The sequence below is a fragment of the Panicum virgatum genome, chromosome 2K, assembly GCF_016808335.1.
Source record: "Panicum virgatum strain AP13 chromosome 2K, P.virgatum_v5, whole genome shotgun sequence".
Lineage (NCBI taxonomy): Eukaryota > Viridiplantae > Streptophyta > Magnoliopsida > Poales > Poaceae > Panicum > Panicum virgatum.
This window is the reverse complement of record NC_053137.1, coordinates 9,702,557-9,726,494: the sequence shown is the minus strand read 5'-3', so window position 1 is coordinate 9,726,494 and position 23,938 is coordinate 9,702,557. Positions and strand designations below refer to the sequence as shown.

The 23,938-nt window shown below is 49.8% G+C and overlaps 1 protein-coding gene and 1 long non-coding RNA gene across 3 annotated transcripts; one reads left to right on the top strand and one right to left on the bottom strand.

Annotated features, from left to right (window-relative positions):
- Positions 1-709: 709 nt before the first annotated feature.
- Positions 710-2,643, top strand: LOC120665671. The gene is made up of 4 exons (XR_005671267.1): positions 710-1,034; positions 1,109-1,191; positions 2,154-2,267; positions 2,345-2,643. It is a non-coding gene; the product is annotated as an uncharacterized LOC120665671 (long non-coding RNA).
- Positions 2,644-16,192: 13,549 nt separating this feature from the next.
- On the bottom strand, positions 16,193-19,525 carry LOC120665655. Of its 2 annotated transcripts, none has more exons than XM_039945280.1 (7): positions 18,966-19,525; positions 18,178-18,264; positions 17,816-18,073; positions 17,560-17,724; positions 17,362-17,415; positions 17,085-17,231; positions 16,193-16,852 (listed from the first exon to the last, which is right to left on the bottom strand). In XM_039945280.1, exons 1-7 carry the CDS (start codon positions 19,158-19,160, stop codon positions 16,475-16,477), a joined length of 1,284 nt encoding a protein of 427 aa, XP_039801214.1. In that variant the 5' UTR covers positions 19,161-19,525; the 3' UTR covers positions 16,193-16,474. The 2 variants fall into 2 exon arrangements, with proteins under 2 accessions (XP_039801214.1, XP_039801221.1); XM_039945287.1 differs by having other exon boundaries at positions 16,331-16,852; positions 19,002-19,524.
- Positions 19,526-23,938: the final 4,413 nt, after the last annotated feature.

Below are 23,938 nucleotides of genomic sequence, written 5' to 3'. Positions count from 1 at the left end.
TTAGTCTACAATAATTAGCAGCCCCTACAAATATGATAATAAGAACCTTAAGGTACACTATAGGATCGGAGTTCTGTTTCTTTGTTCTTTCAAGAGTATGTCTGCTCTGCTCATGCAAAGGCCGGTAGTATTTCAATATTTTGTATCATCTTGATGTGACGATCTTGACACTAATAAAACTTCTAATTTCAAATAACGTTGCATCAAGACCAACGTTTTGACATAAATTAGGTTCTTTCACCTAGTTGACGAAGTCGCTCAAACCAGCAAGCAACAGCATCGCTAATCATTTCACATCGGTCCCTCTAATTTTTATCTTGGGCGAGCATCATGAATATGTTAAATTTTAATACAGTAGTTGTGCATATGCTGTGTGCGCTCATTCCCTCAGCGTGTATGTATAGCTACTAACTGCCCGGTAGGTGGGATGAGAGCATAGTAAAAGCTGGATTTACGATGAATGCCTATAAAACTGCACCCCTTAACTTGGAGGGACTAATATGTCACTTGCTTTGCCGGTGATAGTGGCAACATACAAAAAATCATCCAAAAAATAAAGAAGACCTCTTTTAGGGCTAGTTTGGGAGTCCCAATCCCGGCGGGGATCCCGGACTTTTCCCTGGGCTAGAGGCCCACGTGGAAGTTTAACCCGGGCTAAATTTCCCTGATGTTTGGAAGCCCACGCCGGGGGGCTCGGCGACCCGATCCTCGCGTTTTCCCCGGGGAGACTCGTCCCCACCTCTTGGGTCCGGGAACATCATCCCTGTCCGCTCGCGAGCGACGCGAGGCGAGGCGAGCGCTCCGCCGCCGCGCCGCGTGCTCTGCCTCCCTGCTTCTGCTGCCGCTTCACCTGCGCTCCAAGGCTCGGCTCGGCGCTGCCGCTCCACCCCCGTCTAGACGCCACCCCTGCAGCTCCCCCGTTGGTGATGCTGCTCCGCCTTCGCACCCCCACGGCATCCGATCTGCGACGATGGCACCACCTCGGCCGCCGCCGCCTCCAGAGCCACCACGGTGCCTCCACTTCCTCGTCATATGTGAGTTCTTCCTCTCCTCTCCTATATTGCCTAGGGTTTGATCTCCTCTCTCCTGATTCCTAGATCTTGTTTAGATCTTGGTGATTTCTGATCTGATTGGCTGCCATCTCCAAGATTCACAACCTGCTGATCACTTCAATCGACATTGTTGGCCTAGGTAAGCTCTGGTTGCTGAGGAAAATCACTTTGCATCGGTTCCTTTGTCATCTCCAATAATCACTCTATTTTATATCCAAACTGTTAATGTATGGTAAATTATTATATGGTCATTCAGTCCTGGTACCCTATGAAAATAATATGCTAATGTTGTTGCTGCCGGCTGATATCTCTAAAACTTGCATAACAACTGGTGGAAGCAAGCAGTCACAGAAAGATGTGATAATGTATTCAATTTGCTTTGCACAAAAAGAAACGAATCACGGATTAATAGTTTGAAGGAAGAAGAAAAGATCAATCAGTCTGCATCTCATCTCCGGTCTTTACACTGTTCCTGGTGTGCGGAGAGACACAGTGGCCTAGCTGTGGAGAGTTTGACATTTGCTTGCAGAGTTTCAGGCACAAGAAAGTCTTGCTCATCAAAGGAGCTCCAGGGGAGGGGACTGTGCTGAGACAGCAATGGGAAAACAACTTGAAACATCATTTCTTTCAAAAAAAATTGACACTCGCATCAGTCATGAAAACTCATTCCTTTATTACAAATGGGGTGTATAGATCATATAACTGGAGAATATATGAGCTATTGGCTAGGCAACTCCTAATTCGTCTAAAGTAATATATTGTGTTATTTGTGTAGCTTCTGGAGATGCTTATGTGCTGCTTGCTGATTAAATTAGGTTGCAGGTTTAAATGTATATAACCTCAAATACAGCTCTCTCAGTGGGCTAAAATCGTTTTTGTATTATTTGGTTAAAATAATTTTCTTAAAACAGGTAGCTTAGGTGCTTCATATACAAGGATTCTTTACTAAATCTTCTGTTCATATCTACCTTGCAATGTTGGACACTTATCCTCTAGTGCCACTTTGTTCCAAAACTTGGAACTTTTTAATGAAAATTTTTGGAACATACTGTTGCTCTTAGTAAATTCTCTGGAGGTTTCTTATGATAGCTTGCTTGATAGATTGTGGAGATCTTGAAAGACCGTCCAAGTTGGTTTCGTGGTTGTCGGGGTCTTGAAGTCTTTACAATGTTACCAGCTGGAAATGGTGGGACCATTGAGCTTGTTTCCATGCAGGTTAGCATTTGTTTCTGACCATTCCATTTGTTGAAGAATAACAGACTCTTATATATTGTTCTTGGTTGTGCCTTCAGATGTATGCTCCTACTACTTTAGTTCCTGCAAGAGATTTTTGGCAGTATTGTTTCTTTCTTCCTTTGGCAGCATGTTCACGCGTGCTTCTACTTCTGCTGTTATCCTGCCACGAGACATGCAAGTGCAGCTTCTGCGTGCTTCTGCTTGTCTTCATGAATTTCTCAAGAATTTTATCCTGTTGTGTGATGGATGAATTGGACGTGTTGGGATTTGATCAATGGAAAACTACTCTGGCTTGCATTGTGATCGGTTGAGAATGAATTGAATATATTTTGTACGTCGCAGATTTTGAGTTTCACACGTGCTGGCATTTTGAGTTATATGCCAAAGTGTGTGTACGTCGCAGATTTGATCTATTGAATATATTCATTGTGTTTGGAGGGCTGGAGTGGGCTGCTCTTGGCTGCAGTAGCAGCAGCCGAGCAACAGCAAGCAGCGCAGCCGGAAGCAGCAGCAGCAGAGGGTGGGGAGGCGCCAAATGCTGCCCGGGATAGGCACCCTGCGGGGAGAGCGCACCCCGGGGGTCTGACGGGCGCAGGGGGGAGGGGCCTAGGGGAGGGAAGCCCCGGGGATTAATCCCCGGCATCCCAAACTAGCCCTTAGTATATGGAATGGCTACCTAAAACTAGAGATGTCGACGGGGATAATGCTGAATGGCATGGTAACAAGAATTCGGAGGCGCGCAACTTGTCAAGAGTTCTGTAATGGGAATGAGATACGAAGGACCGAAGCCGGTGACCAGAGGGGTGGTGAATGAGAGCCGATCAAAAATTTTCCGAAATTCAAATCGTCGGCCTATGTCCCAAAATCACCCAAGCCCTCAAGCGTTCTGACCAAAGTTTGGAGTAGCTACTGAACAGCTAAACCAACACAAAAGTCCTCGAACGAGCGAGCGAAACCACGCAGCAAATCGGAAGCAAATCGGGAAAACAGATGATCTGAAAAGCCAGGACCAGTCCGGCCGGTCGGGGCTGTGCAAAAGCGAGCAGACCGGTCTGACCGGTCTCGCCTACCGGTCTGACCAGTGGCACCCAGAAAACCCCGAAAATCTTTGATTCAAAAGGTGAAACTCGACCAAACGACCACGAAAGCCGATGAAACTTGGGGGATTGCTTCGCCCCTACCCCGTGAACATATCCCCAAAAGATCTCGTCCTAAAGATCAAAGAATCTTGAGAATTTGAGGAGAGATTAAAAGGGATTGGGGTTTTCTCAAAGCTCAAGAAATCCAATTCAAAAGAGCTCGTGATTTCAGAGGGTGTAGGACAGGGCTAGATGCACGGGAATCACATCTAAGAACTCGTAGCCTCCTCTCAATCAAGTGTGCCAAAAACGAAATCGAAAATCCATTGCACAAGGCACAAAATCAAGGGATTGAATCGAATCAAAAGCCCAGAGGGCACGAGGAGGATAGGGCCTCCTTTCCCAATCAAATCCCTTACAAGGTTTCAACAATCCATGGACAAAAACAACTCAAACGAGAGGAACAGAGGGAGGGAGACGCAGGGGCGGCGGCCTGGGGAAACAGAGAATTCACGGACAAGTTCTAAAAGCCGCACTTAACCTAATACAAGTGAAGGGGTATTTATACCCGCGGGACCGGTCAGACCGGTACGCTGGACCGGTCAGACCGGTGCCAGGGACCGGTCAGACCGGTTGGCCTGCAGCACCCCCTGTACACGATCTCATTCGACGGCCGAGGTTCTTTCTTCGAAACGAAGTCTTCTCCGCGATGCTGCCGTCTTGATGAAGATCCAGTCCGCGGTTTTGGATGGTCCGCGAAACCCGGGTAGGTGGCCGGTTTTGAGAAAACCGCCAAAACCTCACGCGCGGGAAGATTCCCGCCTCCGCGCCGTGGCCCTAGACGTTGTTCCTGCCTCGGCCTTCTGACGGCCCTAGACGCCGTCCGACGCCCGTCACCTCCTCGCCCGCAGCGAGGCCCTAGACGCCGTCGACGCCCGTCGCCTCCGTCAATCCCGAGACCGACGCCCGTGCCTCCACGACTTGGCGTCTTCAACCGCCGTCCGCCTCCTTGGTTTTATGGCGCAAACCAAGAAACCCGCCTTCTGTCGCCGCTTGCGCCCTCGATCCAGGAGTGGACGCCACAGCTGCCGCCCGGTCCGAGCTCCGGTCCCGGCTGCCCTTCACCGCCGTCCACCGCACGGTCCATCGGCCACAGCACCTCCACGGCAGCTCCCCGTCGACACTCGACGCCCGTGTACCTGCAAACCAAAGACCAAGCGCACGATCACACCACACGGTTGACAATTCACTCATCACAAGCAGGATAGAGTACTCAACATTCCTCAATCTCCCCCTTGATGAGTGCATTGTCAACACACCACAAACGAACCAAGAGAAGTGAAACCAAAGAAGAACAAAGAAGCACGAAAGAGAAGAACTCAAGCAAGTGACGAAAAGCTCAGAAAGGCAAGAACAGTCACTTACTCAAGCAAAGATCGATCCCCTAAGACAAGGGCAAAGGCTCAACGCAATCGATCAAAAGCCAAAACATGACTCCTCAAAGACAGAGGTAATGCTCGACGCAGTCATGCAAGAAGCAGAGGGAAAACGAAAAAACTAGGAGCCAAAACCAAAGCAGAAACTCCCCAAGCAAAATTTTTCCCTCTCACAAGTGCAACTCTCCCAAAATGATGCACTCACAAAGCCCTGTGCACAACAAGTTCTTCAAAAATCAAACAAGTCTCCCCCTTGTTTGATCACTTCTCTCAAAATTCTCCCCCTTGTTGGCACATGCACACATCAAGGCTACAAAGACCTAGAGCTCCCCCTGAAGCTGAGACTCCCCCTGAACAGATGCTATGCAATGAATGCAATGCAGTAGGTGTAAGTGAAAGCATTCAGGGATACAAAGATATGAGCAACATCTAGTCTCAAGCATGTGTGCATCCATAAACAAGACCTGCATCTAGCTCAACAGGGTATATCAAATCAGTCTAGATGTAGACAAGTTCAGTTTAGGAGAAATAAAAGCATCACCCAAGATCTAGCACTAACAGGTAGGGAATGGAAAGCAGTGCTACTCAAACTCATACAGGTGAGCCAAACCAGCCAAAACATGTTGCGAACATTCATTTTTCAATCAAATTTATATCAAGCAATTCTTAATGCCAGGGGTTGAAAGCTTGTCATGCTTTACTTAACAACGAGGCCAAGCCTATGCCAACAGACAATCAGAAGCTTAAAGCACTCGTTTCAGTCATGCACAGCTGTTGACGTTCACTAACGCCCCCGATTTGTATACCGCAAGCGCACGGTTCGTGGTAGCTTTTCCCTTAGAGTATTCCCCCAAGATTTATCAATCCGTGGATCGACAATGAACTTACTAGGGTTTTCCATCTAATCTAACGGATCTATCCTAACATGAAGCATTAATTGCATATAAAAGGTGAACCTTTGATAGATATGAGTGATGTACGAAGGTTGATCTCATCCATGAACATCGATAAGGATAAAGCATGACCGAAGGCATGACTAAACCTATCACACGCATTCTAGTTGTAGTTCTAGCTAAACGAGTAAGCTCAACATGCATCTCATCCAAAGCCTCTTTAAATCAAAACCTCTAATCCGATCCCTCGATACCCAACCTACTTAGTGGCAACGGCCTGTCACGACGCCACCCCTTTCAACGGGATACCCTGAAGCAAGTCGAACCCCCTTTGGGTAGATCTGGTATGAACTTCTAGCCACCATAGCTACAAGAACACCCCATGCAATCTATCTCGAGAATAGATCTAGGAATAAGCGCACCCAAAGCAAGAACGAAATCGAAAGAGGAGAGACATGATCGCTAAATAGATCGGATGACATGAAGACATTACTCACATAATAGATTCATTTGGATCGCCACCACCGCGTATACACCATTGACGACTCCAACTAGCTCATAAACTCCACCATGACACAACCACGCAGGGAGGCCATGGCGGCTAGGGATGGCCTAAGCCATCTCCTAGACAACTTCGAAGACTTGCGGCGGCCGTCGTCTCCCTCCGGTCTTGGCCCTAGGTTTTCGTCGAGTTCTGGTTGGATGGATACGTCGAGTTGAATAAGGTGCGAGCTATTTATAAGCCGAGGAAGCCACCGGTCGAAGGGGAAGGCAAACCGCCTCAGAAAAGGGCTGGGCCGGCCGGCCCCATGGGCCTAGGCCGGCCGGCCTACCCCTTTTCGGGCTCACCTCGGTCTCATCTTTGGCGTGTAGACTCCTCGCATCTTCTAGAGTTTCTGTCCTTCACGATTGCACCCCTTTGGACGTTGTTATCTTGGAGATATCTTCGAGGAAAGGATAGGATAGGGAATCCTTCCTTAAATCTTCATTTGCTTTGCTTAATCCCGAAGTATCTTGATCTCATCTTCGTGGGCTTGGTCCTTTGGGCTCTCTTGGAGGATGGATGTGCATGAATGTGCTTCGAATCAACATGGGCTTTGGTCCTTCCTTTGGGCTTTGGCCTTCGTCTTTCTCCATGTTAGCGCTCAATCACGGGCCTCGTCATTTCATGCTCCAAAATAAGCCAAAAACCTGCAAAAACGAAGTTCCTCCAAAATATATGTGCATATGTGAAAATGACCAATAATTAGGCCGGGGTTAGGACGGTTAGTGATTTTGATATTGAATTCATGCCATTATCAAGGATAAACAAGGGATAAAATGGGTACTTAAGGAGCGCCAACAACAGCCTTGCCCGGGTTCTCACAAGTGCAAAGTGAGCCGTCCCGAAAGCTCGATCAGTGCGACAAGCAATCCCACCTGGATCTTTTCAATCCATTTCAAGAATAGTTCAAGCAATTTTATCAGATTTAGATCATTTCAAATATGAATTGCTGAACGAAAAGGCACACTAGCATGAATAAGATAGCAAAGCACATCAACACGCCCTAACATGCTAGTAGCCAAAACAGGGTGATCATGTTTTCAGATTTTCAAATCAAAATAGCTTAACTCAGATGATGTCATATACACAATAGAGCAAGCTATACATGATCAAGTTTATCAACTCACACTAGCAGGCACTAGAAGATCATAGCAATGTATACAAGAATGCTAGTGCAAGTGAGACAATACAAAATGCAAACATGTACAATGCATATGCACAATGCACCTACCAAACCTAGAAAACAAAGAGAAGCAAAACAAAAACCTACCAAGCTAACCAAAACAAAAGTCAGCGATCAAAAGGGGTAACAAACTCCAAGCTCCCCTCGCAAGCGAGCAAAAGTGTCATGTTCAAGCGGTTTGGTGAGAATATCTGCGGTTTGCCTCTCTGAAGGGACATGGATCAGGTCTATGTGTCCTCTCTCATGATTGTCTCGCAGGAAATGGAATCGGATGTCTATGTGCTTGGTTCTGGAGTGTAGGACAGGGTTCTTTGCAATGCTATAATGGCTGACATGTTGTCTACAAAGATGGGAACCCTACCGAAACTAAAGCCATAATCCTGCAAGGTTTGTTTCATCCAAAGTATCTGGGAGCAGCGGCAACATACTCAGCTTCAGTGGAAGAAAGCGCTACACTAGCCTACTTGCGAGAGGACCAAGACACCAAAGATTACCGAGAAATTGACAAGTGCCGGATGTCGACTTGCGATCCAACCGACACCCACCGAAATCGGCATCAGAAAAGCCCACCAAAATCAGAGAAGAATCCGCAAAATATCAAAGACCAAATTCAGGGGTGAATTTCAAATACATGAAGATGCGTTTCACCACCTGCCTGTGGGAGGTGCGCGGCGAAGCCTGATAGCGCGTGCAGAGGCAGACACCGAACTGGATGTCCGGCCGCGTCGCCGTCAGGTACAGGAGCGAGTCGATCATGCTCATGTACTCCTTCTGGTCCACCGCCTCACCGTCTAAGTCCTCATCAAGCGTCGTAGATGTGCTGATCGGAGTCGGCTGAGGAGACAAGTCACTCATGTCGAACTTCCGCAGCAAGTCTCTAGTGTACTTGGCTTGATGGACAAAAGTGCCCTGAGGAGTTTGCTTGATCTGCAGCCCGAGGAAGAACTGCAACTCACCCATCATGCGCGTCTCGAACTCCCTGGACATCTGCTCAGAAAACTTGGAGACAAGAGCGTGAGAAGAGCCACCAAAGATAATATCATCCACGTATATCTGAACCAAAAGGAAATCAGTGCCAGATCGCATGAGGAACAAAGTTTTATCCACGCATCCCATTTTAAAGCCCTGAGCCAGCAAAAAGGTTCTCAATCTATCATACCACGCTCTAGGAGCCTGTTTCAAACCGTAAAGAGCTTTCTGAAATTTATAAACATGGTTTGGAAACTTGGGATTTTCGAAACCAGGGGGTTGCTTTACATAAACCTCTTCTTCGATAAAACCATTCAAGAAGGCAGATTTAATATCCATTTGAAAAACCTTAAAACCCTTGGAAGCAGCAAATGCAAGAAAGATTCGAATAGCCTCCAAACGAGCAACAGGAGCAAAGGTTTCCTCAAAATCAATACCCTCTTTTTGGCAAAACCCCTGGGCAACAAGACGAGCCTTGTTTCGAACAACCAAACCATCCTCACCCTGCTTGTTTTTGAAAACCTACTTCGTTCCGATGGGATTACAAGCAGGTGGAGGCTCGACTAAGACCCAAACTTGGTTTCTTTCAAAATTTTCAAGTTCCTCATGCATGGCATTGACCCAATTAGAATCAAAAAGAGTGTGTCCAATATCTTTGGGCTCAAAAGAGGCAACAAACGCTGAATGAGCAAAGCCAGCGATACTTGTTACCTTGGACCTGGTGACTCGCTCGTTGAGATCACCTAGCATCTGTTGAGGTGGATGGAGACACTGAATATGTCGCGGTGCTTCCCGTGTCGAAGTCGCCTCCTCCTCAACCAAAGCTGGTGCCTCCTCAGGTGCAGCTAGTGTAGCCTGAGTCACCTCCTCGAACAGCCCCCAGGAAGTAGACGTAGTCGGGTCGGGGCCGTCGTCATCGTCCGAGCTCGTAGCAGAGATAGCTGGGTCCACAACACGCGTGGTAGCCTCAGCCTCGCCATCTGCAGCTTCTTCCTCCTCATCTTCAAAGATGGAGGTGATGAGCTCATCATCTCCTGCAACTTTAAAGACAGAAGAATTGCACGGTGCAGTCTCGTCGAAAGTGACTTCACAAGTCTCTCTGACGATGTTAGTATCAATAATCAGCACACGGTACGCTCTAGAGTGAGAAGCATAACCGAGAAAAATACCGTCAGACGAGCGAGACTCAAATTTATCAAGATTTCCATCTTTCAGCACAAAGCACCGGCAACCGAAAACTCTGAGATGGTCAACACGGGGCTGGCGTCCAAACCGCAACTCATAAGAAGTCCTGTGCATGAAAGCACGCAAGAAAATGCTGTTGGACACGTAACAAGCGGTGTTAACCGCCTCAGCCCAGTATTTGCGAGGAGTCCTATGCTCATCGAGCATCGTCCTCGCCATCTCAACCAGCGTCCGATTCTTCCGCTCTACAACTCCATTCTGCTGTGGAGTGTAGGGAGAAGAATACTGATGTTCAAGCTCTTGATCACTGCAAAAGACGTCAAAACGAGCGTTTTTTGAATTCTGTGCCATTATCACTGCGAATCGCTCGCATGGCCTGGGGTAGCTCGTTTTTCAACCTCAAGATCAAGTCTCGAACAAATTCGAAAACCTCATCCTTGGCTCTCATGAAAAAGACCCAAGAATAGCGAGAAAAGTCGTCCACAATCACAAGAACGTACCACTTTCCACCAACAGACATCACCCGAGAAGAACCTACTGTGTCCATGTGTAACAATTCTCCAGGGTGAGCGGTCATCACCTGATTAACAGGCGGATGAGAAGCGGCAATCATTTTCCCGTGGCGACACAGATGGCAAACAAGGTTCTTCTCAAACTTCAATTTGGGCAATCCTCGGATCAGGCCAAGTGAGCTCAGTCTTGACAACAAATCGAAGCTCAAATGTCCTAGTCTCCTATGCCACTTCCTCAAATCAGAAGAAGAACCAGCCATCAAGCAATGAGAAGGGCCAAAAGGAGTTCCAGAGAAGTCAACCAAGAAAACTCGATCGCGAGGTGTAATCCGGCAAATCAAATCTCCCCTGGAATCCAAAACACGCGAACAACCCTCCTTGAAGCGAACCTCAAACCCCTCATCAAGAAGTTGCGAAACAGAGAGCAAATTAAAGCCAAGATTCGAAACCAAAGCAACTTCTCTCAGGGTAAAGCGATCAGAAACTCGAACAGCGCCAAGTCCACGTACCTTTCCTCTTCCATTATCCCGGAACACAATGTACTCCTTTGAGCGCATTGGGGTGAGGCTGGAGAACCATTTGACATTTCCGGTCATGTGGCACGAACAACCGGAGTCCATGATCCACCTGTTCTCCAAGCCTCCGACCTGCACATCAGTAGTGAGACAAAGGGTGAGCAAATGTCTCAACACTGGGGTTAGCAAAGTGAGAAGCAAACCAGTGTCGAGCCATTTGCTCTACAGAAGGGTTAGCAAAACCAGACAAAGCGTATCCCCCGTCCCGTCTACCGCGTGACTGACGAACACCACCGCGAGGAAAGCGTGGAGCCTCAAAACCTCCTCCAAAGCCTCGGTCTCGTGGTCCATAGCCGTACTGAAAACGACCAGGAGCACGGCCGGCAAAGCGACCACTTGCTGGAGCACGGTAACCACCACCGTCTCCCTGACCTCCACCTACACGGCGCGCCCTAGCATCTCGCCTATCACCACGCCGAGAAGGACCATGCACCCGAGCAGAGTACATGTCCGCGTTCCGTCTCTCCTACTCTCTCCTCACAGCCCGCTTCCTCCTGAAGCAAAACTCCTCCAGGTGACCTTCCCTATCACAGAACTCGCAGTGGTACCTCACCTCACGCTTGGGAGATGGAGGCCTAGCCTGCGGACGAGGAGGAGCAGCCCTCTTCTTCTGGGCAACCTGGGCTGTGGCAGCAGGGAGCGTGTCGAGGGAGTTCCTCAGCTCATTGGGCTTTGGAACCCAAACCTACTTCTGCGGAGGTGCTTTCGGTGGTTCTTTAAGCACACCATCCGCGGGGTCAACAAGCGAAGGCTGCGTGCTCGTGCTAGTAGTGTTTCCAGCAGCCTTGCCAATCTTACCATACAACCTGTCAAAGTCTGACTTCGTGTACGTGTAACCGACCCCAAACCCATCACCACGCTTGAACTGCTTGATCATCATGCCCAACTGCGGCTCACTAGCAGAAACCCAACTAAGAATCGCCCTAAGATAGGTATTCTCATTCTCCAGGTTGGCTTTCTCTACCGCAAGATTATCCAAATCAAAAATCAAACCAGGGCCTGTTGTAGTTCAGATCGCCGCAGTTGTAGCACCCGGGGTTCTTCTTCCTCTGCCTGTTGTGGTAGACGCGCTGGAACTTACTGATGAGGAGGCACAAGTCGTCGTCGCCCAGCGTCTCCAGCTGCTCATCTGAAACAGAAGGCAAAGAGGCAAGAGAAAAGCCAAGAACAGAGTCAGCGTTAGAGCTCGATCCACCTGGGCCAGTCACAAGAGCGACGCTCTTGGAAGGAGGGGCACCATTGAGCTTGGCTCGTGTCTGGTTATCCACCTCCGTGGCCTTGAGCTTGCTGAAAAGCTCGTTCACCGTCAGAGTCTCATAGCCAGCAGACTCAATGATGGTGTTCACCTTGAGATCCCACACAGAGCGATCAAGTGCGTAAAGCAACTTGAGGGCCTTCTCGTGCTCTGTGTACTCAAGGGCACCAGCAGATCTGTTCGCATTGACCTTGTTCACAATAGACTGAAAACGACTGAACATCAGGTCAATGCTCTCACCCGGCTCCTGTGTGAAGTTTTCGTACTCACGCCGGTGAGTCTCGAATAGTCTGTCCATCACCTGAGGTGTACCCTCGTGGTAGTTCTCAAGGCACGTCCAAATTTTGTGGGCTTACTAAAAACCCTGGACGCATGAGAACTCCGCACGAGAAACGCCAGCGAATAAGGCATTGACGGCCTTGGCGTTAGTCTCGTGCTGGGTCAACTGGAGAGGTGTGGTCCGAACAGCAAGCACCTCGTAAAGTTGGTTCGTGGTAATCTCCCAGACATCGGCTCCCATGCTCTGCAGGAAGGCTCTCATGCAAACCTTCCAGTAGCCATAATCCTCGCCGAAAAACACCAGGATCTTACCAAGACTCGCCATGGTCGCCGAGTGGTTTTCGAACCGGTTAAGGTACTGAAAACCTCAACCGAGCTCTGATACCAATTGAAGGACCGAAGCCGGCGACCAGAGGGGGGGTGAATGGGAGCCGATCAAAATTTCTTCGGAAATTCAAATCGTCGGCCTATGTCCCAAAATCACCCAAGCCCTCAAGCATTCTGACCAAAGTTTGGAGTAGCTACTGAACAGCTAAACCAACACAAAAGTCCTCGAACGAGCGAGTGAAACCACGCAGCAAATCGGAAGCAAATCGGGAAAACAGCTGATCTGAACAGCCAGGACCGGTCTGACCGGTCGGGGCTGTGCAAAAGCGAGCAGACCGGTCTGACCGGTCTCGCCTACCGGTCTGACCGGTGGCACCTAGAAAACCCCGAAAATCTTTGATTCAAAAGGTGAAACTCGACCAAACGACCACGAAAGCCGATGAAACTTGGGGGATTGCTTCGCCCCTACCCCATGAACATATCCCCAAAAGATCTCGTCCTAAAGATCAAAGAATCTTGAGAATTTGAGGAGAGATTAAAAGGGATTGGGGTTTTCTCAAAGCTCAAGAAATCCAATTCAAAAGAGCTCGTGATTTCAGAGGGTGTAGGACAGGGCTAGATGCACGGGAATCACATCTAAGAACTCGTAGCCTCCTCTCAATCAAGTGTGCCAAAAACAAAATCGAAAATCCATTGCACAAGGCACAAAATCAGGGGATTGAATCGAATCAAAAGCTCAGAGGGCACGAGGAGGATAGGGCCTCCTTTCCCAATCAAATCCCTTACAAGGTTTCAACAATCCATGGACAAAAACAACTCAAACGAGAGGAACAGAGGGAGGGAGACGCAGGGGCGGCGGCCTGGGGAAACATAGAATTCACGGACAAGTTCTAAAAGCCGCACTTAACCTAACACAAGTGAAGGGGTATTTATACCCGCGGGACCGGTCAGATCGGTACGCTGGACCGGTCAGACCGGTGCCAGGGACCGGTCAGACCGGTTGGCCTGCAGCACCCCCTGTACACGATCTCATCTGACGGCCGAGGTTCTTTCTTCGAAACGAAGTCTTCTCCGCTATGCCGCCGTCTTGATGAAGATCCAGTCCGCGATTTTGGAGGGTCCGCGAAACCCGGGTAGGTGGCCGGTTTTGAGAAAACCGCCAAAACCTCACGCGCGGGAAGATTCCCGCCTCCGCGCCGTGGCCCTAGACGCCGTTCCCGCCTCGGCCTTCTGACGGCCCTAGACGCCGTCTGACGCCCGTCACCTCCTCGCCCGCAGCGAGGCCCTAGACGTCGTCGACGCCCGTCGCCTCCATCAGACCCAAGACCGACGCCCGTGCCTCCACGACTTGGCGTCTTCAACCGCCGTCCGCCTCCTTGGTTTTATGGCGCAAACCAAGAAACTCGCCTTCCGTCGCCGCTTGCGCCCTCGATCCAGGAGTGGACGCCACAGCTGCCGCCCGGTCCGAGCTCCGGCCCCGGCTGCCATTCACCGCCGTCCACCACACGGTCCATCAGCCACAGCACCTCCACGGCAGCTCCCCGTCGACACTCGACGCCCGTGTACCTGCAATCCAAAGACCAAGCGCATGATCACACCGCATGGTTGACAATTCACTCATCACAAGCAGGATAGAGTACTCAACATTCCTCAAGATACATCAAGAATTTTAGATCCACGCCGGCTTTCTGCACTTGCGTGTCGGGGGCGCGGCCTAGCATCGCTGCCTCCCCAGCGGTCAGATCCACACTACCCTGGCCGGTTCTTCCCCTGCCCCTCCGCCACCTAGTGTGCCAGGGGGCGCGGCCACGGTGCGCCGCCACCTCTTTAGTGGCTGGATCCGCGCAGTCCTGCTGGATTGGCTTCGCTCACCCCCGTTCATAAAGCTGGGGTGCAGCCGCAGTATGCTCCAACTGTGATCCGCGTTGTAGTGACACTCTGGCGGCGGTGATGAGTAGAAGAAGTTTGAAGCTTAGTCTTTCATATTTTTTCCTTCTTTTCTTGTTTTTCGTGTTCCTCGGTTAGAGGGTTGGAGTCTAAGTACTCATATAGGTTTCTGGTTTTATAGCCAAATATGTTTTATAGCCTGTGAATGTTTAAGACCGGATCATTTCCTTAATCTAAAAAATCAAAAAATTTAGATAAGATACGAGTGAACCAAAAAGCAAATTTATCAATAGTCGGAATGGCTGAACAAGCATGCGACAGGCAAGAGGTCGAGCACTCCCCATCGACGTAATCAAAACTCGCAGCTTGTTGTGATTAACCTGTTTTGGTGAAACTTGCCTACACAATACGATTCAAGAGAAAGGACGTACAAGCTAATGCTTTCCCGAGCAAATTTTATTCATTATAATCTTGTTGCTTTTCTTTTGTTTTTAAGTTGGGCAAGGGTGCGTCCCCCGCTCTAAAGACTTTTCTTTATTGGTCTTTGTTCTTTGTTTAGAGGGAGGAAGTTAGAGAAGTTCAGGTCTACTCCCTCTGTCCCGATTTAATAGTCGCTCGGGAACCGGGATCCCCTCACAGGCATGATTTTCTAGCAACAGATAAAGCGGGACGGAGGGAGTAGTCGTCAGCAAAAAGGCTTACACTCCGTGTCTTGCGCTTGTAATTTGTAAACGCTGGTGTCCAAAGTTAAAACTTTATTATTGCTTTCTCTATAAAGCAGGGCTAAAGTGATCTTTGGTCTAAAAAAATCACATATTATCAAAATTGACCTATGATAAAAAGAAAGGAGGTAACAAATAATTAGGCAAACAAAACTAGCTCAAACAAAAGAGAACTTCAGCCAATTCTTACGAGTTGATGTCTTCTACCTATTGGTCAGAGAAACTGCCTGAAATCTTTTTTTTTAAGATGAATAAGTAGTTAGTCAAATGTTTTTTAAAAATGCAACATCTCTCCTTCAGATGGATTTGTTCGATTTATGTATATGTTTTTTAGATATATATGTATATTTTTTCTGATTTTGGGTCTGATCGGCTGCAGCAGTCCAGCTGCCGCTACTTGGCCTGCAGCCGCTGCCGCGGCCGCGGCCCAGCCGCAGCGAGCAGGCCATTTATTTCTGCGTGATGGGCCTTGACAGCCCACTAGGCTAACTATGCCGTGGCCTGTGTGAGGCAGCCCAGCATAGTGAATGTGTCTACATGGGCCATAGCGCCATTGTGGGGTAGGCTGCCGTTGCCAGCCCCCTCCGTTTCAAAAAGAATGCAATTTTTTATTTTTTGAGGAGTTAAATAATTCTAAATTTAGCCAAATTTATATCAAAAATTGCTCAAATTTATGTCCCCAAATAGATTTAGTATAAAAATATATTACATGATTAATCTAATGATGCTTATTTTATAATATAATGTTAATGATATGTTGTATAAATTTTATCAAACTTATAATTGTTTAACTACTCGAAAAGTAAGAGTTGCATTCTTTGTGGGATGGAGTACTTTCTACTTTCTACATTGACAGCAATACTGCCGTTGCCAGCACTAGGTTCTACTTTCTAGTTTCTACATTGACAGCACCACCGAAGTGTACAAACCAGCTTTGGGCAATGCTTCCATATACTTCCAGGGAAGAGTGAGATATGAAGAGAAAGGGGTAGAGTCTGGATGCAATGAGCTTAATACCATTACCATCAGCCAATACGCATAGCACACTTTCAAAATACTTGGGCAAGATGACCAATAAGCAGACTTGCAAAAATCCGTAGAGGTCACTCACCAGCCCGCGCCACCACCTCAAGCCATGCTTCTTCTCTTCAGAAACTTTACATGGCACATGGAAAAAAATATGAAAAGAGGAAGAAAAAAACTCTAGGCTCTAGAGCACATACACATGTTACACACTACCTAGGACTGAATAAGATGCAGATCAAAGCTGTATTGCACACTTGAATGCTTGGTTACATTTTTCCATGGTGACAGCACTTCTACTACACACTGGAAAGTAGTCATGGGCAATTTGAATTCTTGCCAGGGCCACCGTAGTAGAAATAGGTGCCCCAGTCACCATTGTTACCGTTCTGCACGTCGTAGCAGTTGGACTGCTCAGTGAAGGTACCCACCCCCTTTGGGGCGCTCAGCTGGTTGCTGCTGTCCACCACCTGAATGTTCTTGAAGTAGCTTGCCTTGCTGAACCCTTCCTCGGGGAAGTGCCCGCTGCCCATCTGCGTCGACGTGTGCGTGCCATCCGGCTCTGAATTCACCACCTCACCACCCCACTCAATCATCGATGCGCTGTCGGCGAGGTAGGAGAAGAGGAAGGACGGCCAGTAGCCTAAGACATACTCCTTGCCAAACTGCATCCACCAGTTGCCTTCCTTTGGGTCCTGCTCATAGGGCACAAAAAACAGAATCTTTAGATATGATAAATTAAAAGGTACTACTTAAATATGCAGGGCATGTGGTTTGGAGGAAACCATTTTGAAAGGGTGGTGTGAGCATGGGCAGGAGGATTTTTGTAACAAATGGACAGAGATTCTCTGGCACTGGTTCTTGTGCTGATTCTGAAGGCACTGCTGTGGTGAGGCCTAATGACTACTTTAATTGCTCAATGCTCACCTTCCAGATCAGGATGCTGATATCATACTGGGAGCCCGCGTAGTTCGAGATGGGGAAGATGCTCGCCCCCATGGCGATCTCACTGTTGATCTGAATGAATCCTGAGCACAACATGTTATAGCACCCTGTTGCCTGATATGCATCACTCTGCAAAATACACAATAGGAAAGCAATACATCAGTCATTGAGTTGATGCGTCAACCCAAGAATGTCTGTCAATCAAGTACTGAAACAAATTAATAATATAAGCACGAGGTACTGAATTTGTGAGACTTACAGTCCAGTATGTGAACAACCTAGTGTTGTTGTCTCCATAGAGGTCAGGGCTAACCTGATGAACCAAAACCAAACATCACATAAATGTTAAGACACACATTTTGGGTTGCATGCCACTGAGAAAAATGTCAGCATTTACTTGACACAAGAATGAACAAACTAAACTCATGAGGTCAGAATGTCAGATTCTTTGCAGTACCTGCCAACCAGCCTCTATGCTGTTGAGATCCTCCCCAAATGAACCCCCCAAGATCCAGAGCTGGGACAGACTAAACTCGTTAGCCTGCTGAATCTTGGGCTCCCACACATTAATGGTAGCCTTTGCACCATAGCACTTATCACCTTGGACATACGCTATCGCGTGCTGAATTCCACAATGGCAACAGTTCAGTTATCACAACATGTCAATGTAACCAAGCTCTTCAATCTCAGCAAGACAAACAATGTGGACGTACTTGGTGACCACCCTCACTGAGCATGTTAGGATCAACAGACAGTGGGTTTGGAACAGTATGACGCTTCCTGCCATACCGCCTCATGGAGCTGGCTCGGAGCAGGTCATCCTTCTTGGTTCTCCTGATTGGAACCGTGCCCGCCGGACATCTGCCATTCCGATGCCACATCTGGAGCATCGGCTTCTCGCCGGCACTGTCGGAGCCTATGCTGCTCTTGGCATCATCATATAGACCTTCGGGGTGGTAGGTTGGCCTAAACTGCAATGACCGAGATTTTGGCAGTGTTAAAATGGTGAGTCCATAAATTAACCATGTATAGGTTCGTTTTGATTCCTGGAAAGATTTGAGGTTGACTGACGCACCTGTATTGTATGGTTCTTGAGGAGAGGATGGTCGAAGGCTGGTTGGTGGGAGATATTCACGCAGTCGATGATGTCTCCATCTGGGCTCTGAGGAATAAAACTTCTATCAGTGTCAGATGGAAAAGGCACTGTTCTAGCCAAAGAAATGCTCATGTCAACTTCTTTTGATTTTTCAAATTGTCCACTTCATTCAAAATAAAGCTTCAAGATTGCAACTTTTAGGGCGGAATGTAGAAGAAAAGCATTTAAGCTGACATTGTTGAACCCTGCACATTCTTTCATCTCAGAAACTCTGAAACCGAAGCAGGAAGCAAAATGAGGTTTTGCCCCCTTTTCAACAATCAGAGAATATGAGTATCACTTTGCAAAAGCCAGCCTGTCTGCAATAACCATTCATCTTTTTCTGCTCCTTGCTTGCTTGAATTTTCATAACCCACATCCAAAAGGCGAGAACTTTCTGAAAAAAAATAATAGTTCTCCAAAGTGACAGCGAAAATTTACCAGCGAGGACAGCCCAAAACCAAAAGAATCAGACAAAAGTAGCCTTTTCCATTGCTGAATAATGAGGATGCAATGCAACTTCTTCCTGAAACTGCCTCTAATCCTACAAACTGCGGCTAAAATAGCAAAGCAAGAAATCACAAAATAGAAGGCATTAGCCCCAAGAAGAACACATCCCCCAACCAAACCATCTATCTGCAAAGGAACCCCATTTTGGAACCATTCATTCCAATACTCATCACTCATCAGCACAGAGCTCAACGAGCGCACTCAAAAGAAGGAGCAACCATTTGAAGCTTCACGGAGGAGTAGCCGGCGCTCACCTCGATGCTCTTCACGGCCGGCTTGTTGAGCCGCTTGAGGTGCCGGTGCGCCCTCCCCGCCGGCGACCTGGCCCCCGCCGCCGCCGCCGCCCACAGCACCCACGCCGCCGCCACGGCCACCGCCCACGCGGCGAGGCCGCCGCCGCGCGCCCTCGCCATGCGCTTCCCCCACCACTCGCAGCCGCGGCACACTTCCTCCCTCTCACAGTCCCACCGCTCAGCTCAGCCACGCTCAGCAACGAGAACCTGCTCTCCTTTTACCTCTCGCCCCCTCCCGTCCCTCGAAAATTTCAAGAACACCCTTGTCCCTCGCAGAAACGCCCCCGCACGCCTGCTTCGGCGAGGGCTGATCCGCGAATACGGGGAGAATGCAGGGGGGCTAGGGCCTCGCCTCCCGTGAGCTCGCAAGGCTACTGCTGCTGCTGCAGGGGAGGGGAGTGGAGTGGGGGAGTGTGCAGTGCGAGCTCGGTGGGAAGCGGGGCGGGAGGAGGAGACTGGTCGGCCTGCCTGCGGCCCTGCGCTACTCGCCATGGCTTTTGCCGTTTCCGAGCTTTAACTTTGTATTCGTTGGACGAAAATGCCCCCTCCCGTGCTCCATGATTCGCGAATAATTTATTATTAGGCGCACGGCGTGGATGCCGACGAGTGAGGACCGTGACGCTGACGTGTGGGTCCAACCAGGTAGAACAGCAGCCGTGCAGCGTTTTGAAATATTTTTACTGTGAAGTGTAAACAACATTGCGTTTTTTTCTTACAACAAGAAATGTTCTTTCTGAAGTAAACAAATGTTTTACTGGTGTTTGGTTATCTTGAGACTGGAGTGCCACGTGGGATGCGACAAGTGGCACGGCTTGACGACAGGGTGACAAGACGGTGCCCAAATAGTTTGGTGGCAGGCCAGCATGGAGCCATGTGGAACAAGATGACATGGAACTACGCATCAATCTGTCGTCAAGTGGCATTGTGATCTGCCACTTCTATCTTCGAAATCCAGCTGAAGTACAACTGTACAAGTACCCACAAAATAGTGTCCAAAATCCTTGTTGTTAAGTTAAGTTATTAATAAAAAATAATTTTGAACAATGTATATTGTAAGTGAATAATTTGTAACACATTAATTGGTTCTTTTCACTCTACCAAAATGCAAAAAGTAATCTGGAATTAGCAACTCCACGGGAATAAAGGTGTTCAGGTTGCCTAGAATGAAACAGTACTCACAATTGGTTCTTCGATATTTCTAAAATTTTATGACAGAATTTAAGGGGACTGCGCTGCTCATAACCCGTGTCCTCAAATTTTAAACGTGAGTAAGAGCGCTAACTCAATCAAGACGAAATCTTGACAGCGCGGACCGTATCGTGTTGAATTCTATCCCGAAGAGGATGAATTCAAGCGAAATTCTTCTATCCAGAATCAGGACTATCTTCTCCTTCTTTGTGAGAAAAAAGATTACAAAATACGAGGATCAGTTTGTGGCAACGGGCCGTGTGTCCGTAGCAATTCCGCATGTCTAGGTGGTGCCCGGGACCCGCGTCCTCTGTCCGGCTGCGGCGGCACCCCGTGTGCCCAGCGACACGTCTCGGTCCGATCTCTGCCCCCCCGCGCACCCGTGCACTCGCTGACGGCCACCCGAACCGCCTCTTTCCCGCTGACCCGGGGGCCCGGAAACATTCCGGGCCCGCATGTCATCGGGCTAAGCTTGCAGAGGTTGATTTATCCCTTGGCCGCTGCTGCTGCTGCAGCTCGCGAGCGAGCGAGCGTGCCATGGCAGCCACTGACCGCCGCTGTCAGCGGCGGGGCCCCACGTGAGCGGACGGCGGGGCCTTGGATTCGCCCGTGGGCGAACGTAAAGCCTCTCGCCGCGCAGGGGCAGCGGTGGACGACGGCGGTCGAGTCGACCGTGGGCCGGGGGGATGACATGTGGGCCCCGAGGTTTGACTTGACCGGGCCCGCACCCTGCCCTGTGAGCTTTCTCTCACCTCCGCATGTGTTTGAGTGTTTTGCTTAGCTGTAGCACGAATCTCGAGGCTGATTGTGGTCAGCCTTGCCCGGGTGTGGTGGACCGTGCACTGTGGAGCTTTGACTTCATGAAAAACACTTTTACCTTTTAGTATGCTGCTGGTAAGTGGTAAAAAAAAAGATGGTGCTTTCAGAAAGATATAGCGGCTAAAAGGTGGACCATGGGCTAACGGCCTATGCTTTGAGGATGGTTTTTCCTCAGGACATGTATTTTTGCTATGCAAGTTCTCTAAGATCTTTAGATGACTATACTTTGTTTATTTGTTTGTTTTACATGGGCTAAACCGACTAACTCGATTGTAGAGCTCTCAGTTAAATCAAATCTTATTGAGTTGCATGCACCGAACAAGTTACCTAACACCCTGTAATAAAAAAACTAACGAGGAAATATGGGGTAATACACAAATACATTGTATATGTAACCATTGGAGCTAGTACATGAGGTCTCCAACCAAATACTAAGCATAAGCACTTGATATCAACGTGCACTTGACTTGAGCTGTTTCAACAGGAGCACATTGAAACCTTTGCACACGGAAATCATGGTGTCCCCCCTTCATTCTGCTGCCTTGCCTTGGGCTTGTTTGGTCTCGGGATCGCCGTGGTCAAAGCCACACAAGCATCCGGTCAATGCAGCCCCTGCACTGCAGGCAGCAGCAGCAGGAAACTCACCATTACCATACCCATCATTGGCTGCCGGTGGGGCCCACCTGCAGGCATTAACCACATTGTCCATTCGAAGCCACGTCCAGGAATCCAAAGGTAACAGATCGTTTGAGAGTTAATTCCCTGAATGCCATCAAAATTTTAGCTAATTCCTTCAATGCCATCAAAATTTAGATCATCCCTTCATTGCCATTGAAATTTTACTTCAATCCCTTCAATGCCATTCCGTGAGTCTGCTATTAGAGTTACCATTAAATGAGGACAAAAAGACGTTATTGCCCTTGTAATACATGGATGGCGGCGCCCCTCCAATGGTATTGCGCACGGTCGTGGGCGGAGCTTCTCCGAGGCCCTCCCGCGGCGACGGCGGCCCTCCACGGTATCCCCACGCGCGTCGGCATACGCGGCGGAGCAGCGGTCGAGCCGCTCGTTGGCGGCGAGGCGGTCGAGGATGAGGCCGAGCTTGTGCACGACGGAGGCGGGGATCCGCGAAGGCACGACGGACGTCGGGGTGGAGCTGTCGGGCTCCTTCATGGCGAGCGGCGCCGAGTGGTCCGCGAGGAGCCGGCGGAACTCGGCCTCGAGCATGCCGAGGGCGGCCGGCAGGAGCCCCGCGTCCAGGCCGGCGGAGTCCTCCTCCTTGAGCCGCTGGAGCTGGCCAGCGAGGTCGGCGACGAAGCGCGGGTCGGCGAGGTCGCGGTCCCCGAGGTACGCCGAGGCCTCCATGGCCGGGAGGCGCGCCCGGATCCCCTCCACCCGGGCCGCGTCGCGCGCCAGCGCCCGGCCCAGCGTGCGCGACCGGTCCACCCCGGCGCGCAGCCAGCAGCCGTGCCTCCGCCTCCTGCCGGTCAGCCGCCCCCATCCCGCGCCTCACGCCACCCGCACCCGCGCGCCTTCCCGTCCAATGCCGCGAGTGCCGCGGGAAGTCGGTCGGAAGCCGCAAGTCTCCCGCACCTCAACCAATCGCGACGGGGAAGGAATCCACGGCGGCCCTCCCGCGGCGACGGCCCATGGCGGCGGCCGGCTCTGCTCTTGGGTGGCCGTCGCGGCCCCGCGCCGCCGCTCTCGGTGCCCGCTGCGGCCCCGCGCCGCCGCTCTCGGGTGCCTGCCGCGCGCCATGGGAGAGCAGTGGGGAGGGGAGTGGTCCCGCGCGCCGCCGCGGAGGGGAGGGAGGGGGAGATCCGCGCGCTGGCCGCCACGGCCCTGCCCACTCGCCGTGTGCCGTCGACCCGAGCTGCATCGAGGGAGGGAGGAGGTAGGACGGCCGGCGAGGGAGGGGCTACGCCCGCCGCTGCCGCCGGAGGGAGCAGGGAGGGTGCGGCGCGGAGGGGCGGCTCGCCGGCAGAGGGAGCAGGGTTGGGGCGGCGCGGCGGGGCGACTCGCTCGCGGGGCGGCGAAGGGAGCAGGAGGGGTGGCGCGTCGAGAACGCGCCGGGGCGACTCGCTGGCGGGGGCGGCGAAGGGAGCAGGAGGGGTGGCGCGTCGAGAAAGAGAGAGGATAGAGTTTCCTTCCTGGGGTGGGGGAAGATTGATAAGGGTAAAAACGGAACAAAAAAAATTGGCAGATGCAGTTTAACGTTTCGGCACAGTTTTTTCACGGAGCAGTGCACCAAATCTAACGGAAATGGCATTGAAGGGATTGAAGTAAAATTTCAATGGCAATGAAGGGATGATCTAAATTTTGATGGCATTGAAGGGATTAGCTAAAATTTTGATGGCATTCAAGGAATTAACTCATCGTTTGACCCCAGCATGGGCTGCTTGCTTTCTACTAGGCTGGAGTGAATGCGACTCGCTCGCCCTGCCTGAATCAGCATTAGCATTTGTTAGCCCGGCTGCCTCTTTTCTCTCATATTCAGCAAAACTTTAATAATCCCCTCTAAGACAAACATTCAGAAGAAGACTTGCGACTTTGGAAACTTTCTAGAGTTTTGTCGAGCAGAATGAAGCTTCACTCGTATTTGCTTGATCTGCTTGTTCCAGAAGCTGCATCCTTTCCTAAAGCTGCAGAGTCATAGCAAAAAGATCGACCAGGTGGACTTCATTCCCTTACAAAGGCAATTGCAATCTCTCCAACTTTTCATGCAACGGGCATTTAATTTGGAAACCTGAATGGCTTCTTCCTCATCACCTCTCCTAAATCCACTCATCATCTTTATTTCTCCAAGTAATTATGGGTGCACTAAAAATAAAATTTAATCCAGATCATCATTACTATTGTTATGTGGTGCTCACACACCTCAACTAACAAAA

What these genes read in the sequence shown, in the direction of transcription:
- LOC120665655 (XM_039945280.1), bottom strand. Translation starts at nt 19,160, where the DNA reads ATGGCGAGGGCGCGCGGCGGCGGCCTCGCCGCGTGGGCGGTGGCCGTG. An exon ending in TCAAGAACCATACAATACAG is followed by an intron (nt 18,074 to 18,177) that starts GTGCGTCAGTCA and finishes CGGTCATTGCAG; the next exon opens with TTTAGGCCAACCTACCACCC. An exon ending in GGTTGTTCACATACTGGACT is followed by an intron (nt 17,232 to 17,361) that starts GTAAGTCTCACA and finishes TGTATTTTGCAG; the next exon opens with AGTGATGCATATCAGGCAAC.